Genomic DNA, 23793 nt, shown 5'->3' on the forward strand with positions numbered 1-23793 from the left:
CCAGCGTACAAATTTTTTAACTTGATATATATAAAATAAGGTTGCGTCGCATAGGGTCAGCGGTAAAAAAATATCGATTTCCTATATTTTGAGACTAGCCAAAAATTCATCGATAATACATTTTAAAAGTACATTGATTACAGAATCATTTGGTACCAAACAGACACCAGCGTACAAATTTTTTAATACGATAAACATAAAATAAGGATGCGTCGCACAGGGTCCGCGTAAAAGAAGTAACGATTTCTAATATTTTAAGTCGAGCCAAAAATTCATCGATTATACATTTTAATAGAACATTGATTACAGAATTATTTGGTACCAAGCAGATACCAGCGTACAAATTTTTTAACATGGTATATATAAAATAAGGTTGCGTCGCATAGGGTCAGCGGTAATAAAGTATCGATTTCTAATATTTTAAGGCGAGCCAAAAATTCATCGATTATACATTTTAATAGTGCATTGATTACAGAATCTTTTGGTACCAAACAGACACCAGCGTACAAATTTTTTTACTTGATATACATAAAATAATGTTGCGTCGCATAGGGTCAGCGGTAAAAAGTATCGATTTCCAATATTTTAAGACGAGCCAAAAATTCATCGATTATACATTTTAACTGTACATTTATTACAGAATCTTTTAGTACCATGCAGACACCAGCGTACAAATTTTTTAATACGATGAACATAAAATAAGGATGCGTCGCACAGTGTCCGCGTCAAAAAAGTATCAATTTCTAATATTTTGAGACGAGCCAAAAATTCATCGATTATACATGTTAAAAGTACATTGATTACAGAATCATTTGGTACCAAACAGACACCAGCGTACAAATTTTTTAACTTGATATACATAAAATAAGGTTGCGTCGCATAGGGTCAGCGGTAAAAAATTATCGATTTCTAATATTTTAAGACGAGCCAAAAATTCGTCGATTATACATTTTAATAGTACATTGATTACAGAATTATTTGGTATCAAGCAGACACCAGCGTACAAATTTTTTAATATGATATACATAAAATAAGGATGCGTCGCACAGGGTCCGCGTCAAAAAAGTATGAATTTCTAATATTTTAAGACGAGCCAAAAATTCATCGATAATACATTTTAATAGTACATTGATTACAGAATCTCTTGGTACAAAGCAGACAACAGCGTACAAACTTTTTCATTTGCTATAAATAAAATAAGGATGCGTCGCACAGGGTCCGCGTCAAGAAAGTATCAATTTCAACTATTTTAAGACGAGCCAAAAATTCATCGATTATACATTTTAATAGTACATTGATTACAGAATTATTTGGTACCAAGCAGACACCAGCGTACAAATTTTTTAAATTGATATATATAAAATAAGGTTGCGTCGCATAGGGTCAGCGGTAAAAAAGTATCGATTTCTAATATTTTAAGACGAGCCAAAAATTCATCGATTATACATTTTAATAGTACATTGATTACAGAATCTTTTGGTACCAAACAGACACCAGCGTACAAATTTTTTTTTATGATATACATAAAATAAGGTTGCGTCGCATAGAGTCACCGGTAAAAAGTATCGATTTCCAATATTTTAAGACGAGCCAAAAATTCATCGATTATACATTTTAACAGTACATTGATTACAGAATCTTTTAGTACCATGCAGACACCAGCGTACAAATTTTTTAATACGATAAACATAAAATAAGGATGCGTCGCACAGGGTCCGCATAAAAAAAGTATCGATTTCTAATATTTTAAGTCGAGCCAAAAATTCATCGATTATACATTTGAATAGTACATTGATTACTGAATTATTTGGTACCAAGCAGACACCAGCGTACAAATTTTTTAGCTTGATATACATAAAATAAGATTGCGTCGCATAGGGTCAGCGGTAAAAAGTATCGATTTCCAATATTTTAAGACGAGCCAAAAATTCGTCGATTATACATTTTAATAGTACATTGATTACAGAATCTTTTGGTACCATGCAGACACCAGCGTACAAATTTTTTAATACGATAAACATAAAATAAGTATGCGTCGCACAGGGTCCGTGTAAAAAAAGTATCGATTTCTAATATTTTAAGTCGAGCCAAAAATTCATCGATTACACATTTTAATAGAACATTGATTACAGAATTATTTGGTACCAAGCAGACACCAGCGTACAAATTTTTTAACTTGATATATATAAAATAAGGTTGCGTCGCATAGGGTCAGCGGTAAAAAAGTATCGATTTCTAATATTTGAAGACGAGCCAAAAATTCATCGATTATACATTTTAATAGTACATTGATTACAGAATCTTTTGGTACCAAACAGACACCAGCGTTCAAATTTTTTAACTTGATATACATAAAATAATATTGCGTCGCATAGGGTCAGCGGTAAAAAGTATCGATTTCCAATATTTTAAGACGAGCCAAAAATTCATCGATTATACATTTTAATAGTACATTGATTACAGAATCTTTTGGTACCATGCAGACACCAGCGTACAAATTTTTTAATACGATAAACATAAAATAAGGATGCGCCGCACAGGGTCCGCGTAAAAAAAGTATCGATTTCTAATATTTTAAGACGAGCCAAAAATTCATCGATTATACATTTTAATAGTACATTGATTACAGAATCTTTTGGTACCATGCAGACACCAGGGTACAAATTTTTTAATACGATAACATAAAATAAGAATGCGTCGCACAGGGTTCGAATCAAAAAAGTATCAATTTCTAATATTTTAAGACGAGCCAAAAATTCATCGATTATACATTTTAATAGTACATTGATTACAGAATCTTTTGGTACCATGCAGACACCAGGGTACAAATTTTTTAATACGATAACATAAAATAAGGATACGTCGCACAGGGTCCGCGTAAAAAAAGTATCGATTTCTAATATTTTAAGACGAGCCAAAAATTCATCGATTATACATTTTAATAGAACATTGATTACAGAATCATTTGGTACCAAACAGACACCAGCGTACAAATTTTTTAACTTGATATACATAAAATAAGATAGCGTCGCATAGGGTCAGCGGTAAAAAGTATCGATTTGCAATATTTTAAGACGAGCCAAAAATTCATCGATTATACATTTTAATAGTACATTGATTACAGAATCTTTTGGTACCAAACAGACACCAGCGTACAAATTTCTTTTTATGATATACATAAAATAAGGTTGCGTCGCATAGAGTCAGCGGTAAAAAGAATCGATTTCCAATATTTTAAGACGAGCCAAAAATTCTTCGATTATACATTTTAACAGTACATTGATTACAGAATCTTTTAGTACCATGCAGACACCAGCGTACAAATTTTTTAATACGATAAACATAAAATAAGGATGCGTCGCACAGGGTCCGCGTCAAAAAAGTATCAATTTCTAATATTTTGAGACCAGCCAAAAATTCATCGATTATACATGTTAAAAGTACATTGATTACAGAATCATTTGGTACCAAACAGACACCAGCGTACAAATTTTTTAACTTGATATACATAAAATAAGGTTGCGTCGCATAGGGTCAGCGGTAAAAAATTATCGATTTCTAATATTTTAAGACGAGCCAAAAATTCGTCGATTATACATTTTAATAGTACATTGATTACAGAATCTTTTGGTACCATGCAGACACCAGCGTACAAATTTTTTAATACGATAAACATAAAACAAGAATGCGTCGCACAGGGTCCGCGTAAAAAAAGTATCGATTTCTAATATTTTAAGACGAGTCAAAAATTCATCGATTATACATTTTAATAGAACATTGATTACAGAATCATTTGGTACCAAACAGACACCAGCGTACAAATTTTTTAACTTGATATACATAAAATAAGATTGCGTCGCATAGGGTCAGCGGTAAAAAGTATCGATTTCCAATATTTTAAGACGAGCCAATAATTCATCGATTATACATTTTAATAGTGCATTGATTACAGAATCTTTTGGTACCAAACAGACACCAGCGTACAAATTTTTTTACTTGATATACATAAAATAATGTTGCGTCGCATAGGGTCAGCGGTAAAAAGTGTCGATTTCCAATATTTTAAGACGAGCCAAAAATTCATCGATTATACATTTTAACAGTACATTTATTACAGAATCTTTTAGTACCATGCAGACACCAGCGTACAAATTTTTTAATACGATGAACATAAAATAAGGATGCGTCGCACAGTGTCCGCGTCAAAAAAGTATGAATTTTTAATATTTTGAGACGAGCCAAAAATTCATAGATTATACATTTTAAAAGTACATTTATTACAGAATCTTTTGGTACCATGCAGACACCAGCGTACAAATTTTTTAATACGATAAACATAAAATAAGGATGCGTCGCACAGGGTCCGCGTAAAAGAAGTATCGATTTCTAATATTTTAAGACGAGCCAAAAATTCATCGATTATACATTTTAATAGAACATTGAGTACAGAATCATTTGGTACCAAACAGACACCAGCGTACAAATTTTTTAACTTGATATACATAAAATAAGATTGCGTCGCATAGGGTCAGCGGTAAAAAGTATCGATTTGCAATATTTTAAGACGAGCCAAAAATTCATCGATTATACATTTTAATAGTACATTGATTACAGAATCTTTTCGTACCATGCAGACACCAGCGAACAAATTTTTTAATATTATAAACATAAAATAAGTATGCGTCGCACAGGGTCCGCGTCAAAAAAGTATCAATTTCTAATATTTTAAGACGAGCCAATAATTCATCGATTATACATTTTAATAGTACATTGATTACAGAATCATTTGGTATCAAACAGACACCAGCGTACAAATTTTTTAATACGATAAACATAAAATAAGGATGCGTCGCACAGGATCCGCGTCAAAAAAGTATCGATTTCTAATATTTTAAGACGAGCCAAAAATTCATCGATTATACATTTTAATAGTACATTGATTACAGAATCTTTTGGTACCAAACAGACACCAGCGTACAAATTTTTTTACTTGATATACATAAAATAATGTTGCGTCGCATAGGGTCAGCGGTAAAAAGTATCGATTTCCAATATTTTAAGACGAGCCAAAAATTCATCGATTATACATTTTAAAAGTACATTGATTACAGAATCATTTGGTGCCAAACAGACACCAGCGTACAAATTTTTTAACTTGATATACATAAAATAAGGTTGCGTCGCATAGGGTCAGCGGTAAAAAATTATCGATTTCTAATATTTTAAGACGAGCCAAAAATTCGTCGATTATACATTTTAATAGTACATTGATTACAGAATCTTTTGGTACCATGCAGACACCAGCGTACAAATTTTTTAATACGATAAACATAAAATAAGTATGCGTCGCACAGGGTCCGTGTAAAAAAAGTATCGATTTCTAATATTTTAAGTCGAGCCAAAAATTCATCGATTACACATTTTAATAGAACATTGATTACAGAATTATTTGGTACCAAGCAGACACCAGCGTACAAATTTTTTAACTTGATATATATAAAATAAGGTTGCGTCGCATAGGGTCAGCGGTAAAAAAGTATCGATTTCTAATATTTGAAGACGAGCCAAAAATTCATCGATTATACATTTTAATAGTACATTGATTACAGAATCTTTTGGTACCAAACAGACACCAGCGTTCAAATTTTTTAACTTGATATACATAAAATAATATTGCGTCGCATAGGGTCAGCGGTAAAAAGTATCGATTTCCAATATTTTAAGACGAGCCAAAAATTCATCGATTATACATTTTAATAGTACATTGATTACAGAATCTTTTGGTACCATGCAGACACCAGCGTACAAATTTTTTAATACGATAAACATAAAATAAGGATGCGCCGCACAGGGTCCGCGTAAAAAAAGTATCGATTTCTAATATTTTAAGACGAGCCAAAAATTCATCGATTATACATTTTAATAGTACATTGATTACAGAATCTTTTGGTACCATGCAGACACCAGGGTACAAATTTTTTAATACGATAACATAAAATAAGGATGCGTCGCACAGGGTTCGAATCAAAAAAGTATCAATTTCTAATATTTTAAGACGAGCCAAAAATTCATCGATTATACATTTTAATAGTACATTGATTACAGAATCATTTGGTACCAAACAGACACCAGCGTACAAATTTTTTAACTTGATATACATAAAATAAAGTTGCGTCGCATAGGGTCATCGGTAAAAAAGTATCGATTTCTAATATTTTAAGACGAGCCAAAAATTCATCGATTATACATTTTAATAGTATATTGATTGCAGAATCTTTTGGTACCATGCAGACACCAGCGTACAAATTTTTTAATATGATATACATAAAATAAGTATTCGTCGCATAGGGTCAGCCGCAAAAATGTATCAATTTCTAATATTTTAAGACGAGCCAAAATTACATCGATTATACATTTTAATAGTACATTGATTACAGAATCATTTGGTACTAAACAGACAACAGCGTACAAATGTTTTAACTTTATATACATATAATAAGATTGCGTCGCATAGGGTCAACTGTAAAAAAGTATCGATTTCTAATATTTTAAGGCGAGCCAAAAATTCATCGTATATATTTTTCAATAGTGTATTGTTTGCAGATTATCTTTGTACCATAAGCATACCAGCGTACTACCTTTTTGGTCTAATATACGTTACTCAAATCTGCGCCGTATGGGATTTGCGGCTTAAAAATTTTAATTTTCGATATTTCAAAACGTGCAAAAAATTAATCTTATATACATTTTAACAGTATATTGTCTGCACGTTATTACGAATTATGCGTGACTGCATGCATATATCGCGGTAATATATGTCGAAACCCATTTCTACTGCGCATTCGGAATTCGAATTATATCAAGATTATCGAAAAGTGTCGGATGAAATATATTTGTGACTCTAATTAAGAAAATAATTTTTGTTTTAAAAATTATATCTGCGAAACCTTAATTGTAAATTTGTATTCATGTCTCACTTCTATTCTTAACTTAATAAATATACTTCTTCTTAATTAAATAAATATATTAGAAAATATTAATATAGTAAGGTAATTAAATTTTAAAATAGTAATATGTTATAAAAATTAAAATAGCAATATATTGTAAATAATATGTTGTAATATCTTATCCTCGATTAATATTTTTTTACAGAAATCAACTGATTAAAACGTTAATTTGCTAATTAATTTTTAAAGTAAGAATATGTTATAACATTTAAAATAATATGTTTTAAATAATGTAATATATAATTCCTTAAACTCGATTAATATTTATGACAGCTATCAGCTGATTTCTGTCAAAAAATATTAATCTAATATTAATCTAATATTAATCTTTTTGGTCTAATATACGTAAAATGAATCCGCGCCGTATGGGGTTCGCGGGTAAAAAGTTTTAATTTTCAATATTTTAAAGCGAGCCAAAAATTAATCTTTCATATATTTCAACAGTATATTGCCTGCACATTATGATGGTACCATCACCATATCAGCCTACAAACTTTTTGGTCTAATATACGTAAAATAAATCCGCGCCGTATGGGGTCAGCGGCTTAAAATTTTAATTTTTAATATTATGCGTAACTATATACATATATCGCGGTAATAGATGTCGATACTCATTTCTACTGCGCATTCGCAATTCGAATTATATTAAGATTATCGAAAAGTGTCGGACGAAATATATTTATGACTCTAATTTAGGAAATATTTGTCCTTAAATTTGCTACGGAACCTTAATTGTTAATTTGGATTTATGTCTCACTTCTATTTTTAACTTAATAAATATATTACTTTATAATTAAATGAATAAATTAAAAAATATTAATATAGCGAGCTAATTAAATTTTAAAATAATAATATGTTATAATAATTAAAATATATAGCAATATGTTGTGAATAATATGTTGTAATATTTTATCCTCGATTAATATTTTTGTTACAAAAATCAGCTGATTAAAACTGCTAATTAAAATTGCTAATTAATTCTTAAAATAAGAATATGTTATAACATTTAAAATAATAATATGTTTTAAATAATGTATTATAATTCCTTAAATTCGATTAATATTTATAACAGCTATCAGTTGATTTCTGTCAAAAAATATTAATCGCACAGATAAGGCATTATAACATATTATTTATAACATTATTATATTAAATTTTATAACATATTTTTATGTTAAAATTTAATTAGCAATGTAATGCTATAATCATCTGATTTCTATCAAAAAATATTAACCAAGTTTAAACAAACTTTATATAAAAATATTAATTTTTTATATAAAATCGAGGAATGGCGTAACGCGCGCTTTTGTTATTCTAATTTTTTTCTAAAAAAGACATTAAGTCGATTCTCGCAAGTATTTTTGTCTTTTTTCCGCCAAAATATTAATCAAGTTTAAAGTCTAATAACATATTATTTAAAACATTATTTTATTTTACTTTTTGGACTAACTGTCAAACTGCTAATTGCTAACCCTCGCGATGACAGCCTTTCGATGCTACGAATATAACACACAACGCGAATGTCAAAAATATTAATCAAGCTTAAAGTATTATCACATATTATTTAAAACATATTATTATTTTATTTAATTTTATTTTAGACTAACTGTCAAACTGCTAACTGCTAACCCTCGCGATGACAGCCTTTCGATGCTACGAATATAACACACAACGCGAATGTCAAAAATATTAATTAAGCTTAAAGTATTATCACATATTATTTAAAACATTATTATTTTATTTTATTTTATTTTGGTCAAACTGCTAACTGTTAACCCTCGCGATGACAGTCTTTCGATGCTACGAATATAACACACAACGCGAATCGACAGAGAACCAATCAGCATTGCGGAAAAGAGGCAACAATACTTCGAGACTTTCGAGAATCGACTTAACATGCACTTTTTAGAAATGGATTAAATAAAAGAGTTTGTACGCTGTTATCTGCTTGGTACCAAAAGATTCTGCAAACAATGCACTATTAAAATGTATAATCAATGAATTTTTGGCTCGCCTTTAAATATTAAAACTCGATACTTTTATGCCGCGGACCCTATGCGGCGCATCCTTATTTTTAAAAAGAACGAGATGATGACAATATTGTATTGGATTTTTGCGATTTTGTTACAGGTATACATAGAAACACATATGAAATATATTAAGATATACTATATGACGACAATAAAATATTACAAAATATGTATCATTATACTTCTATAAATTTTACAATTTTAGACTCTTTTTCTCTTGCTAATTTACTTACTTTATCGATTATTTAAAATGATACTTGGAGATATTTAAAGAATAGATTTATTATTTATTAAACAATTGATGTAAAATTATTATGAAGGAATTAATGATCGTTGCTAATATGATTAAAACTCTTTAAAACATGAAAAAACGTGTAAAAATATATGAAAATATTAATAAAATAATCCTTCATTCAATAATAAAATATATTTAAAAAACATGTGACATAACGTAACGATATACTAAACCCTAAAATTATGAAAAATTAATTAAACAATATCTAACGCGATATATGCTGCCAAGAATTCGAACATCATGCTACAGATAATTCGTTGTCAAAATATTTTACATATTATCAGATATATAATATATGTATATATATATATATATATATATATATATATATATATTGTATATATCTTTATTTTTTGTAAATATAAATATAATCTTTCTTTATCAAATTTTTTTACTGAATTCTTAAATATATATAAATATTATTTTAATTTAATTACAGTAATTACGTAAAGCAATTACGTAGAAAAGTGGATTTAATATACAGTTACAGTTGTTTGAATGTGTGTGCTTACATCAGAAAACGTGTTTTGCTAACGGCAAACTTACTGACCTACTATGTGTCATACTATGCCAAACAAATTTTCTGGAATGCGTTTGAACAGCCAAACAACTTTATCTCACTGCATTATTTACATTAGTTAATAGAAGAATTCGTACTTTATTAATAAATAAATAATTTTTTATGGTTAATATATAATAATTCTAGTGTATAATAATATTGTATAACATATTTTTTAATAATAAAAAAATATTTTACTATAATAATAACAAAATATATAAACATAATTCTCAAATAAATTAATTTGAATTGATAATATAAATATGTAAACACAAATTACTTATATTTTATCAAATAAATATTTTATTGAATATTCAAATAAAACAATATTCGAATTTTGAAAATTAATACTAATAAAACATACAAACTACATCATATTAGTTATTATTAATTTTTAAATTTTGTTTCTTTCTTTCTTCTCTATCATTTCAAGTTTTAGTATTATCGAAATTAGTAGTTGCATTCTCTCATGCTGAACAATTTAGCATCGGTTCCAATCGACATATGATGATTACAGTAGTGTATTTGATCTCTCTAACGCTTTCAATATCCCATCCATTAACCCCAAAGTCTCTGATCTGCTGCGTGACTGAAGAATAAACGTCATCCAGAAGTTGGAATCCCGTAAGCCAGACTCGTGAGGCAGAACAGTGAAACCATCGTGTTTCACGTGAACCAGTGTTGAGCGACCTGTAGCCGTGATTCCGGCTACAGGTTCGCCAGTCAACGAGGAAACTTCGAGGCGAGCATGCTGAAGCGATCCAAGTACGCCATGAGCACCGGCGTCGAATCCATCATCCTGTGCGTGATTGTCGGAATTTCAGGGATATTTATACGACATTCGGTAAACGGTAATCCGTATCACGATAGTTACACAGTGACACATCCAAAATATAATTATTCGGAAGAGAGGATATTCCAGAAGGAAAGAGATCTTGATGAAAAAAACAGTGGGTTGGTGTCATTAATTGAACAAGAAACTGCACGATGAACAGTTTGAAATTATGAATTGTGAATTTCTAAAAAATTAACATTATATATTTTATTTTTAAATGAGCGTTATAAACTATAATATATATCATTTCTGTCATATAGATATAATATTTTAGAAATCAAAAGAGATGCTAATTCAATGATTCTTATTTCAAAATCAGCTTATTTCTTTTAATTATTTCTTTGACGATATTTGTTAAGTTCTCTAATAAAATCTGAGGAAATTATAATTTCATTTTTACATATAAAAATATATTTACCGATATGAATTATTTATTTTTAACTTAATAATCGTAATTATATGATTTGTTTTCATTAATTCTTATATTTTGCTTTTAGTTGATAGTGTTTAATTATAATACATTAATTAAAATACATTCTTTTCGTTCAACGCGTTTTATTCACGCTTTAGTTTCTCTTTTGAAGAAGTGGATTGTTTGTATATTAATCATAAAAAAATGTTGTTATTTTTTACTAATATTGTGTAGCTCATATGTCAAACATACGCAAATACATTTTCACGTAAGCGTGGGAATAACGCTTTTGGCATTTAAAAAACATATGATACAAATGCTAATATTGTCAAATACATTTATAAATCTATATAATCAGAATATTTGGCAAATATTTGCAATAATTTTTAAATATAAATTGCTTGTTATAAATAATTTGCAAATATTAATATTAATATAATATGTGCAAATTATTTATAACAAGCAATATGTCTATATTTAAAAATTAGAAAACTTTAATTTTATATTTGTCAAAACATACAATTGTTTGCTTTTCTATAATCTCTAGAAAATATAAAATATTTCGATAATTAATATAGAAAATATTATTTACATTAATGTAACAAATAACCAACGTACAGTTTACAGGATGCTAATAAGGATCAAGAAGCGCAATCGATTTTGGATTCTAAAGAAGAAAGAGTTGAAGTAACAAATTATCTTCAAGGGACACTCAGAAAGTCATTCCGGAATGATGATTATGACAGAGGTTTTTCTCTATTTGGCCTAGTTGAATCCATGCTGTCAGTTGTAGCAAATGGATTTAGCACAGTCGTAAGCAGCATCGTTGGTACTGAAAAGAAAAATTTACGATCGAATGTCAGTAGAATAAATTATAGAAACTATCAATTAATCAGAGTGTTTCCTAATACGGAAAATCACGTTGCGGATCTGCATGACTTGAGAGACGCTGAGCCTGAAAACATCAAATTTTGGTCCTTTCCAAATCTTAACAGGTTTGTCTTTGTGATTTGAGATTTATTAAAAAATAATAAATTACTTAACATATTTTTCATATCAAATTTGCTTCTTAGGTCTTCTGATATTGTTATCGCGCCAGATCTTGTAGCTGATGTTAAGGACTATTTGAGAGATAATAAAATCGACTTCAAGGTGTTAATATCGGATATTCAGGTAAAAGTAAATGCATGTTTCATATTTTTTATATCAATATTATATCATAAAACAATTTAAATATTTTTTGAAATAAATATATACAATTTTTTGAAGAATAATTATTGTTTATATTGAAAAGAGTACAATCAGTTAACATTAAAATTGTCAGTAATCACAAAAACTAAAATTTTGAAATTATTTATGTATGTCATTATATATGCAAAATAATTGGATGGAAATTTCAATGACAACAGGTGTTCGTGCATAATACTGACATACTTTACTTATAATATTTTCCATGATTTCTCATTGCGCAAAGATACAAAAGAAACGTCACAGTGTAATGAATAAATCATCACTTATTTTATAAGGCTCAATTGATATATATATATATACTTGATAATTGCATTATTTATTTTGTAAAGATCAATTGATAATTGCTACGAAAGAAGTGGATAAGAGAAATCTTGTCGTGAATGTTGACATAAATGATTGAGATAATTAATTTTATATGTTAAATTGAGTGATAATTATAAATCTTGAAAATAATTTTGATCTTTGATTAATAGAAGACAATCTCATATCAAAATCCGAAAATGTCGAAAGAACAACGCGAGGACTTGGTGACTACTCAAGGTCATAGTATGACATGGAAACGTTATCATCGATACGGAGGTAAATCTATTCCACAAAATATATTTTTACGTCGCATTAAACTAATCTAACAATAACTGAGAACAATCTGATCAATCAAATATCAACTATTTTTAGTTAGATATATATATATATAATAAACAGCATAATAAATTTATTATTTTGCATATATTTATCCCTGCAATCATTATATTAATTCTTACAGATATTGTGCGTTATTTAGAATACTTAGCCTTTAGATATCCCAAAATGATTGAGTTAATAACTATCGGCCATAGTTACAAAGACCAACCAATAAAATTGGCAAAGGTTTCGACGGGATTAAACAAAGACGGTGAAAGAAAACCTGCGATTTGGATCGATGCCGGTGAGTTTTTTTTATCTAAGGCAAACATTTTTTTCCACGTAAACAAAACTGTAAAAATATAAATGCAAGATATATTTGAAAAATAATTGTAATTGAATAATACACTACATATGGATATCGTGAAAAGAATTCCAACTATTTTTTTCTCCAACAATTTGATCTATTTCCTTAGTATTGTAGGTAGAAGCTTTATCACGATCGCCCTGATTTTTTTTTTTTTTTTTTTACTGAATTTATGACTAGTTTTCGGCAACATCAAATTTGCATGTCTTGACCGTATCTCGTCCCGTTAGATCATCTATTCAGTGAATTGTCGTTACATTCGTAGGCATGCATGGACGAGAATGGATCGGTAGCGCCGTGGCGACCTACATACTAAGCCAGTTAGTTGAAAGGAATTCGACCTATTCGAAATTGTTGGATAATTCAGACTGGATGATCTTGCCAGTTGTCAATCCCGATGGTTACGAATACAGTCATATTGGTGATCGCTTTTGGCGGAAAACTAGAAGCAACCATGTAGAAAGTCAAGAGGATAGTAGGTGAGAGAAAAAAGGAAATATATTTATTATATTTCGCGATTGTATAGTTCATTAAAAACGAATAATGCTAGTAATTTATATGTGTCCATGTATTTTTTTACACGAGTTTAATGTACATTTGTATTTTCGAATATATACACATATATATAAAGAAAAATATTATTCGTTAATAGGCTTTTAAAAGATTGATCTTTAGATTAGATTGTACGATGAGATTTCAGATAAAAAAATAAGTGTGGTTTAAATTAAAAACATTTTTGTAATGCCTATTATATAATTCAATAAAAAAACGATGATAAAATTATGATGAGAAATTATTCATGGTATAGTAAAATAATGCGCAATCTTTTTTTCTAGGTACACGCCTTCCAATTTGTTACAGTTCGTAACACATTATACTAGGTGGTTCTGGACTAAATGCGAAGGAGTTGATCCGAATCGTAATTTTGCGTACCACTGGGGCGAAGAGAAGGAAGGGGGGGCCAGTTCAGATCCTTGTCACGAAACTTATTCAGGGCCCTTCGCCTTCTCTGAACCAGAGACGAAGGCCATGGCAGATTACATTATGGCAAATAAGCAACATATTCGGTATATAATTGTCTATATTTGATTAATCTAATCTAATTTAATCTTATTTTGTCCAAACTTCACATTTTATTTTATTTTTCTAAATTTTTTGATTTATTACAAATATATTTTATATAAATATATTATACATTCCCAGAATGTATTTGACTTTGCATTCTTATTCTCAAATGTGGCTACTACCATGGGGTCACACACGTTCGAGGCCGTCGGATTATTCCGATATGATAAACGTAGCGAAAAAGGCAATTAGCGCGATTGCAAAAGTTCATGGCACTCATTATCAACTTGGACCGGTGACAGATCTGATGTATCCAATTTCTGGTATAATTTTATCTATTATAATTTTATCTATTACCTAATATCTATTTCAATTTTAATTTGCAGTTTATCTCATAAGAGAAAGATATAACATATATGCTAATCTATAGAACCAGATCTTAAAATAAGACAAAAATGCATTTGATAAAATAAATGATGAAAAATGATTGTCGCAAAAGTGCCGTCTCTGCTTTCAGGGGCATCCGATGATTGGGCCAAAGGCGTCGCCGGTATAAAGTATGCGTACACTGTGGAATTACGTGATCGCGGAACGTACGGATTCCTGTTGCCGGCGACTCAGATAGTTCCGACCGCACGTGAGATTTGGGCAGGAATTCGCGCAATCGCCCGCATGGTTACCTGTAACACGTAAATTTGCTTATCAAATTAATTAACCTTTTCTTCATGTACAATAGAGAACAGATTTATGAAGCGCATAGATAATTAACATCATCTCTGTGACAGAGATATCGTACAGAGTACATAGGGCATTCGTATCGAGAAATCGACACTCCAATCATTATCAGAGTAAATAAAATAAGCTGCAATCATTATCAGAGTAAATAAAATAAGCTGCAATAACGGCGAGACATAGATCTATATTTAATTGAAGACACAGGAACATATTGATTTATCGATATTCTGATATCAAACCAATGCGTAATATATACTCGTCAAAAAAATTATCGCAACACGTAATCAATATCAAAATTTAGCATAAATTCAAATAAGCGTATCTCCGCGAAAAATTGTCGTATTTCAAAAATTTTTTTTTGTTTTAAAGGGTAAAGTCTCTACTTTAAGGAATTTTCGTTCGATTTTGATTTTATTCTCTCCCCCTTTCTCCATCTCTTTAAAAGGAGGGACGTATTTTTTTTTCAAAAAATTGCATAGTTTGACGAACTCTACGGAGTGTACTAAATTTTTTCCGCAAATATCATCATTACTATCGCAAAATATGGACTTTTCTCTACAAATTTAAAAAAAAATTGAATACCGTACGATTTTTTTTCGCGAAGTTACGGCGTATCAAAGTTACCTATGCATTTTTGCCTATATATTCAATTACCGCCAACATTAGCATTACCCGATGGGCACTACGGAGAGGTTGCTGGTCGGATTTTGCCCATTTTTTTGACGAGTGTATAATAAATTTTTGTGTTTCTTATGTGCAAATTTATGTTCTTAAATTAATTTTTAGAAATTTTGATTTATAATTGGATTGAATTCTTTAAAATTATGTTATACATAGGAATTTTATATTGATTTAATATACTAAAACTGTAAGATTTGTGTTATCTTCAATGTGTCTATTTTTGTACATTTTTATTTGTAAATTAGATGAAGCATGTATTTAATATATGCGGAATTATATTTATAGTTTAAGTGTAAACAAACAGAAAGAGAGAAAGAGAGAGAGAAAGAATGTGTGTGTATAATGTATATAATGTAATGTGAATATATTTAATTATTTGTTTTATTATCGATACTGAATTCTTTTATACAAATAATAAAATATTGTTCTGTTTTATTTATTTAAATTACGTATTGCACTATTTTAATATTTGTTATTTTAATTAGCATATATATCAAATATTATAAGACACATAATACACTCGGCCTTCAAGGCATCCAATGACGCCTAGTGTACAATAAAATGATTCTACTATTCTACTATGATATAAACACGGAAATAAATTTTTATCTTACAATATAAATACGATAAAATAAATTAATGGTAATTTGTTCAATTAGAAGAAGATAAAAAAGGTTGATGTTTGTTTTTTTATATATAAAAATCAGATTAATGGTGTAAAGTGTAAAGCAATAGTCAGTGGACGTTATCTATGCACTTAAGAAGGTATGTTATCAAGATGAATCCAAACTTGCGTATTTATCGCAAGATATTGCGTTATTTCGTAGTATATAAACCGTAAGCTTATTTGGTGCTTAGCCTTTACTCGACTGATATATCACAATGATGATTCAGTGCCTTCTAGCTGCCATTCTGGTGTTCCAGGGTAAGTATACACTTTTTGTGTTATAATATTCACGTTCTCATAAATTAAAATTAAAATCAGGTATACAAATTTACAGTTTTAACAGCATAAATATTGCAATGTATATATCAAACGGCATAAATATCGCAAATATTTTTTTTTTAATTATCAAATACATATAAATTATATTTAACTTAGACATATTTAATGCAATATGTATAAAAAATATTTTAAAAGTTTTATAAGTAATTATATAATAAAATAGATATTTAAAGAGAAAACTATATTTTTAAATAAAAGATTTATTCCTAAAATAATATTATATTTTGAAATATATGTGACACTATAAAATATACTTGAAATAAAATCAAAATAAAATATTTAAGTTTTGCGAAAGTATCATTCTTATTCAGATATTATTATTAAAAGTTCTCCTTAAAATGTTTTACAGCATGCCTGGCTAGCCCGTTCGATCTAAAACCCAGAATCACCGACGGTGAAGATGCCACACCAGGTGAATTTCCTCATCAAGTGTCTATTCATTGGGGTGCACCACCTCTCATCCCACTAAAGCATGCTTGCGGTGGTTCAATTTTGAATGACCGTCATATTTTGACCGCCGGACATTGTGTTATGAAGTTCGGCAAGCTTAAGGTTTTAGCTGGCAAGCATCATATTTCTAGGGATGAAGACACTCAACAAGAAGTTGCAGTCGAAAGGGCCATCGTTCATCCAAAGTATCCGGGGTACGTTTCCATTATTTTTAATCAAAAATAGATATTCCATAATGTCTAACCATTGATTATATTTATTTTAATCGAAAGCCATCTTGCAATCAGAATTTATATTATTGCCACAATATTATTAAAAAATATTAATATATTATAACTTTTGTGATATTTATATTACAAAATTGTAATCTTACCTACAAACTCAGACACTTCAAAGGCACTTAAAAATATATTTTATCTAAATAAATATAATAATTATATTATTAATAATGATACATTTATATGATAAGATGTTTACGATATCAAAGATAAATTATCGATATCATTATTTGTAAAAAATATTATCAAAATGCAGTAATAATTTCGTGTTACCCAAAGTTATAAACTAATTCATTGCCTCATTATTTTATTAAATGTAATATTATTTATTGCAATGAATTACTTAATTATATCTAAAATATTATATTTTATTTCATTTTAAAACAGTCTTAATATATAGAGAAATCAAGTTCTTTTAAACAATTTAACATTACTTATCACATCTTTTTAACTATTAACTATTTGGCAATGAGTAATCCATGTCATGCGATAATCTCGTCACATCTTTTTCATAAATTTCTCATAATATATTTATCCATGTTTTCTTAACTGATAACACAATAGACATGTCTGGAACGTGAAGATCTGATCATGATATCACGATACTTTAAATTGAATCATATTGCGTTCTTTCAGAGGTGTTGCTCCATATGACATCGCTATTCTGAAATTGAAAACTCCTCTTACCTTTAACAAGAGAGTGTCTCCTGTCACTCTACCTCGACAGAACGAGGTACGAACTGGAAATGCTGTGCTCTCTGGATGGGGTTCCACCTCGAAAAACTTGCTCCCAAAACTTCCTGAGGTTCTTCAAAAGGTTACTGTTCCATTGCTGGACAATCAATCTTGTCTGAAAAAGTTTCCGAAGAACACCATCGGCAAACGTACAGAACTCTATGATACACAAATCTGCACTGATGCTGTTGGAGAGACATCCGCCTGCTCTGTAAGTCAAATTAAAACTTTTTTATATATTTTTCTTTCTCTCTTTTTCCCTTTCCTTTTCTTTTACAATTAACTAAATTATCATATTAAAATTATATTTTTCGATTTTACATTATTAATGTTAATAATAATTTATTTAATCATTTTGTCAATTTATAGTCTACAAAGTGATATAAAGTAATTTCTAATTTTTGGTTTTATCTATAAAAGTTGCAAAATAAATAACCTCATAAATAAAGTAATATTATACCTATAACTTTTATTTTTAAATATATATTTAATAATAATAAAGAGAGAATTAAAAATTAAGTGCTTATAAGAATCGTTTGTACAATACAATCTCTTTTACTAACGTTTTCTGTAGGGTGACTCTGGCGGTCCGTTAGTTCAATACGATAACAACACTCCTGTCCAACTTGGTATCGTTTCATGGGGTGCCATTCCGTGTGGTGTCAATCACACTCCTTCCGTCTACACTCGTGTGGCTTCTTACATTGATTGGATTAACGGAATCATTAATGTCTGATTATTTATGTTAAATAGATAGTCTTTTTCATTGATCGATATGCTGAAAATTATATCACTTGAGACATTATTCTGTACCATTTTTGTACAAATTAAAATAATCAAGTTTTTTAATTATAAATTAAAGAAAAAATAGTTTATGATTAAAATTTTCCAATAAATACTGATAATAATAATGCTACATTCTACATGTAATGTAATAATAATTCTAAGAGAACATTAAAAATAAATAAATGTTATGATACCATTTTTTATACATGTTTTATCTAAAATCCCTATTAATAAAAATGAAAAAATGACAATAAAAATGAACAATCACTTTTAATTCTTTTGTATGTTATGCCTTGTATTTTCTGTATCGTTAGATACAATCGCTTGATACTTGTTATCAATTGGAATTCCAATTTTATATAAGTAACAGTTTTATTTTAAAAAAATGCTATTTTACTAATATTTTTCTTTGAGTAATATTTATGTTTTATATTTTATCAAAAACGAAAGCAACATACGAAACGACTTCGATCACCACGTACTCATCGACGAGACTTAAACACTCTGTGAAGATAGATTTAATCGCTGCGCACTCAACATTAAAAAAAAACTGTCAAAGTACGCAATTTCTGTGATGTGATGACAGTCCTTTAACATATAAACTCAAAAAGTGTTTATTAATTCTTATCAAATTAATAAAATTATTTTTATACTATTAACTCTGTCGATATTCGAGTTGTCAAATTACACAATTTTTGTTCAATAATATAGTTTCTTATCGAAATAACAGAGCATTGTAATAAATGGAAAAAAGCATAATAAATAAACTTTATTATTGCTTTTTAATAAAAAAATTAAATTAATTTATTAGCTTCATATTATATTATATATTTATATTATATTATTACATTATATCATATTATATTATATTAGAATATATTATATTATATTATAGTACATTATATATATTATATATTATATTATATATATTATATATTATATATTATATATGAAGTATCTTTTTAATATTTATCAAATTCAAAACTTACTAACTTATTCTATCGCCGAATTTTATATATTTAATTAAATAAAAATTATTTTAAAAACGTTACTTATAAAAATTTATTGTAATAACTCTTTATTACTGCATGCTATAAAATAATAAATTAGTAAAAATAGAACGCAAAAAAATGATAACTTCCATTTTTTAAATGCGGAAAAGAATATAGACAATCTTCATATTACAAAGCTTACGTCTGTAATGCCATAGTAATGCGAAAAGTTAATTGTAAATGTAAATCTTCTATACAATAAATTTGCTAACAAAAAATGTCTATGTTAACTATCTATATTCCTATCGTCTTACGAAGTATAAAATCTCATATTGATGGTTTCCCATTATACACGTTACTTATTACATTGGCTTAAGCTTTCGGTTCTATTGAAGAATAATGTAATTTTTATCTCACTTTTATTATCCTTCCGAATCTTGATCTTTTTATTATTATTACTTAAGACTTTATACTACATATTTTTATGATATTTTAGAATTGAAAATTCTACTCACAGCACAAAAATGACACGTTGAAAGCAAACATTAAACTGACGATAAACAAATAATTTGCACAAAGGCTTATCGGACTTTTATATATGCACATCCCTTCCATAATTTTACTTTTAATAATCTTTATTAATGTGAATTTCATCGAAATTTAAAAATCTTGATAAATAAATCACACTATCATAAAGGAGATTATTGATTTTCCGCATACTTTCTATGTCTACTTCATTGAGGATTAATGATTGATCGTAATCAGATAACGATAAAAACATTGAACCACTGGATGATCCATCATGATTAAACTGCAGCGTAGCTCATTCGACCTTAAAGAATGCTTTATTGTTATTGTTCTATAGCAGATCTGATATAGATTTGTATGATAGATAGTGATTCGAACAATTTTGAAACAAATAATCAACAAAAGAAATATTATAAATCTATTAATAATATATATTTTCTATATAATCATTATACTTTCTTGTTAGAATTTAATCTGTTTCAAAGCTATAAATATTAGAATAATTAAAATAAATCTAGTGTATCTTACAATTAATACTTTATGCATTTATTTTCTTATTGTTTTTATCATCTTTTTGTTTTATTTAATAACAATTTAATTGTTCTTTCTAAAAGAGCGTTGATTGGATTACCGAATGAAAGAAAAATTATTAACATAAAATATAAATAAATAATACAGTGCCTTCATAAAACTATGCTCCTGAGAGCAATATATTAAGACTTTTGACATTATGAAGATTATTCTTTTTATATCGCACACGCACGTTATGTTATTAAATTGAAACAAAAGTAGCAGCATTTACTTTGTCTAAATTAGCTTCGAGATAACATTTAATGATTACATCAACATAATACATTAAATTATAGAGAAAGTTTTGTTTGTAGCAAAATCTTTCTTATCTTAAACGAATTACATGGATTTGCGTAGATTACGGTGGATTATCAATGCAAAATCGTTAATGATATCGTATAGAGATATTGAGCGAAATGAGCATAAAATGCAGCCAATTTGCTGGATTGGCATCAATCGACAAGATGTCTTCCAAAGCAATCGTATTTCTCGCTCTCCTAACGGTGGCTTTCGCTGGTCCGACAGTACTTCGTCAGTATTTTACATTATATACATATAATATAATTATAATATATACATATATAATAAATAACAAATGTAAATTGATTAAATTAACTGATTGTTTAGAAAATTGGCAACAGAATAATATGCACTTCTGGTTTCTTTAATAACATTAAATTTCTTAAACAAATATCAATTAAAAATTAGTTTTACGAAGAAAATAAAAAAATTTAGCATTGTATTGTTCATCACAAATCATTTCCATTTTATTGCACAGGATTTTAACGTACCATAATTGATTTCGTTTGCAAATCTTGTCTTAACTATCATATATTAATTCTATTTTCAGAAAAACCACGTCTCGGTCTTCGATTGCCACAGTTCTTGCCACAAATAGTCGGAGGCGACGAGGCTCCAGAAAATGAATATCCATTCATCGTCTCTCTTCAGTCACTCGATAGACACTTTTGCGCCGGATCACTCTTGACCAGTCAATGGGTCGTAACTGCAGCACACTGCGTCGACGCAGCTGACAAGATTGTTGTCAAGGCTGGAAAGCATAACATTAAAAATTCTGAGGATACCGAACAAATAGCTAAAGTTGCGCAGACTTTCACGCATGAAAAATATCAAGGGTAAATAAAATGTTTAAATAAGAAATATTAATAAGTTATTTAATTCTTTTTTTATTCTCGGATTATCAGTATTTGTTAAATATATATTTAATTGCGTGTTTATATTTTTATAATTACATATAGAGATTATCTAAAATATAACAGTTCTTCATTCTTAAAAAGAATGTATTTAGTTCTTATCGTGTAGATTAAATATAGCAATATTATTGATGTAAAATTAATTATAGCAATCGAAATTGTTAAAAAAGATGTAGTTTAGATATAGAGAGATATCACAATTATCGCTACAATTATTTGACATTTACGATTAGAAAAACTACGTTCCAGAGTTATATATATAATAAACGATACACATGATAAATCTGTAGATATTTTCTATTGACACACATAGTATTGCTATCAATCGTGTCAAATATTAATTTTTCACTAATACTGTATGCTATTTTGTTAAACACAATTGCTTACGAAATTTTGTATAGCGACTAATAAATATAAAGTATATTAAATTTAAATTTCAATATTTCCCTTAATTTTCAGTGGTGTTGGCCCATATGATATTGGTTTGCTCAAGCTTAAGACTCCATTGAAGCTCACAGAGGAAGTACAAGCTATCGAATTGCCAAAACATGAAAGCGATCCGGTTGGAGATGCAACACTTATTGGATGGGGCTCTACCTCGGAAAGCTGGATTCCAGACATGCCAGACCAACTTCAACATGTTGATTTGCATTACGTCGATCGCGATACTTGCCACAAAGCTGTCGAGGATCTGACAGGATCTTCTCCCGTTCATGAGACCAATGTCTGTACTGGACCATTAACCGGCGGAGTCTCTGCATGCAGCGTAAGTTGCAAACTTATACTAAATTATGACAAACACTCTAGAAATATAGAAATTTAATGTACAAACTCTCTCAATTATATTGTTTAGGGTGATTCTGGCGGTCCACTGGTCTCATTCATTAATCAGAAACCGGTGCTCAATGGAATAGTGTCTTGGGGCATTATTCCGTGTGGTACTCGCGGTGCACCATCCGTGTACTCTAGAGTATCATCCTTTAATAAATGGATTGAGGAGATAATAACTAATTACTAAGCACAATCATATCGACGACTTTAATGAATACTGACGACGAATTGCTGTATCTTATTCAATGTAAACCAAATATCTTGCATAAATAAACAAATTTGCTTTCAACGCAACACGTATTATACTTTTTATTTTAAACCTTATACATTGCATTAAAAAATAATTAGATTGCATAAAAGCCTAGGAAACTTACATATATATGTATGTGTGTGTGTGTGTGTTAAATGTAGTATTTTTATTTTATTTGATAATTAATATACAAGCGCTTTTATTTTAAAGATTAGTATAGACTTGTTAAAAAATATACTTTTTTAAATATTAAGATTTATATTTACTTGTAACTATATATAATAGTACAAATAAA

At 28.7% G+C, this 23793-nt stretch overlaps 2 protein-coding genes across 2 annotated transcripts; both read left to right on the forward strand.

The window, feature by feature from the left end:
• Positions 1–10627: 10627 nt before the first annotated feature.
• Positions 10628–16038, forward strand: LOC145939232 (carboxypeptidase B). The gene is made up of 9 exons (XM_083043462.1): positions 10628–10845; positions 11759–12133; positions 12212–12311; positions 12863–12968; positions 13153–13314; positions 13643–13856; positions 14214–14444; positions 14581–14765; positions 14960–16038. The coding sequence occupies exons 1-9, from the start codon at positions 10640–10642 to the stop codon at positions 15133–15135; spliced, it is 1755 nt and encodes a 584-aa protein (XP_082899588.1). The 5' UTR covers positions 10628–10639; the 3' UTR covers positions 15136–16038.
• Positions 16039–16702: 664 nt separating this feature from the next.
• On the forward strand, positions 16703–23487 carry LOC145939321 (transmembrane protease serine 9-like). The gene is made up of 8 exons (XM_083043552.1): positions 16703–16783; positions 17214–17508; positions 18229–18538; positions 18902–19062; positions 21637–21734; positions 22054–22339; positions 22877–23183; positions 23271–23487. The coding sequence occupies exons 1-8, from the start codon at positions 16741–16743 to the stop codon at positions 23433–23435; spliced, it is 1665 nt and encodes a 554-aa protein (XP_082899678.1). The 5' UTR covers positions 16703–16740; the 3' UTR covers positions 23436–23487.
• The last annotated feature ends 306 nt before the right edge of the window (positions 23488–23793 follow it).

Source organism: Prenolepis imparis, unplaced genomic scaffold (genome assembly GCF_030444845.1).
Source record: "Prenolepis imparis isolate NDT839.2.m4 unplaced genomic scaffold, iyPreImpa1.0 SCAF_8, whole genome shotgun sequence".
Taxonomy (NCBI): domain Eukaryota; kingdom Metazoa; phylum Arthropoda; class Insecta; order Hymenoptera; family Formicidae; genus Prenolepis; species Prenolepis imparis.

Excerpts from the sequence above, each read along its gene's own strand:
- LOC145939321 (XM_083043552.1), top strand. The coding sequence starts at position 16,741 with ATGATGATTCAGTGCCTTCTAGCTGCCATTCTGGTGTTCCAGG. Across the intron at positions 16,784-17,213 it reads TGCCATTCTGGTGTTCCAGG|CATGCCTGGCTAGCCCGTTC; the intron begins GTAAGTATACAC and ends AATGTTTTACAG. Across the intron at positions 18,539-18,901 it reads GAGAGACATCCGCCTGCTCT|GGTGACTCTGGCGGTCCGTT; the intron begins GTAAGTCAAATT and ends CGTTTTCTGTAG.
- LOC145939232 (XM_083043462.1), top strand. The coding sequence starts at position 10,640 with ATGCTGAAGCGATCCAAGTACGCCATGAGCACCGGCGTCGAATCCATC. Across the intron at positions 10,846-11,758 it reads CTTGATGAAAAAAACAGTGG|TTTACAGGATGCTAATAAGG; the intron begins GTTGGTGTCATT and ends ACCAACGTACAG. Across the intron at positions 12,134-12,211 it reads TCCTTTCCAAATCTTAACAG|GTCTTCTGATATTGTTATCG; the intron begins GTTTGTCTTTGT and ends TTTGCTTCTTAG.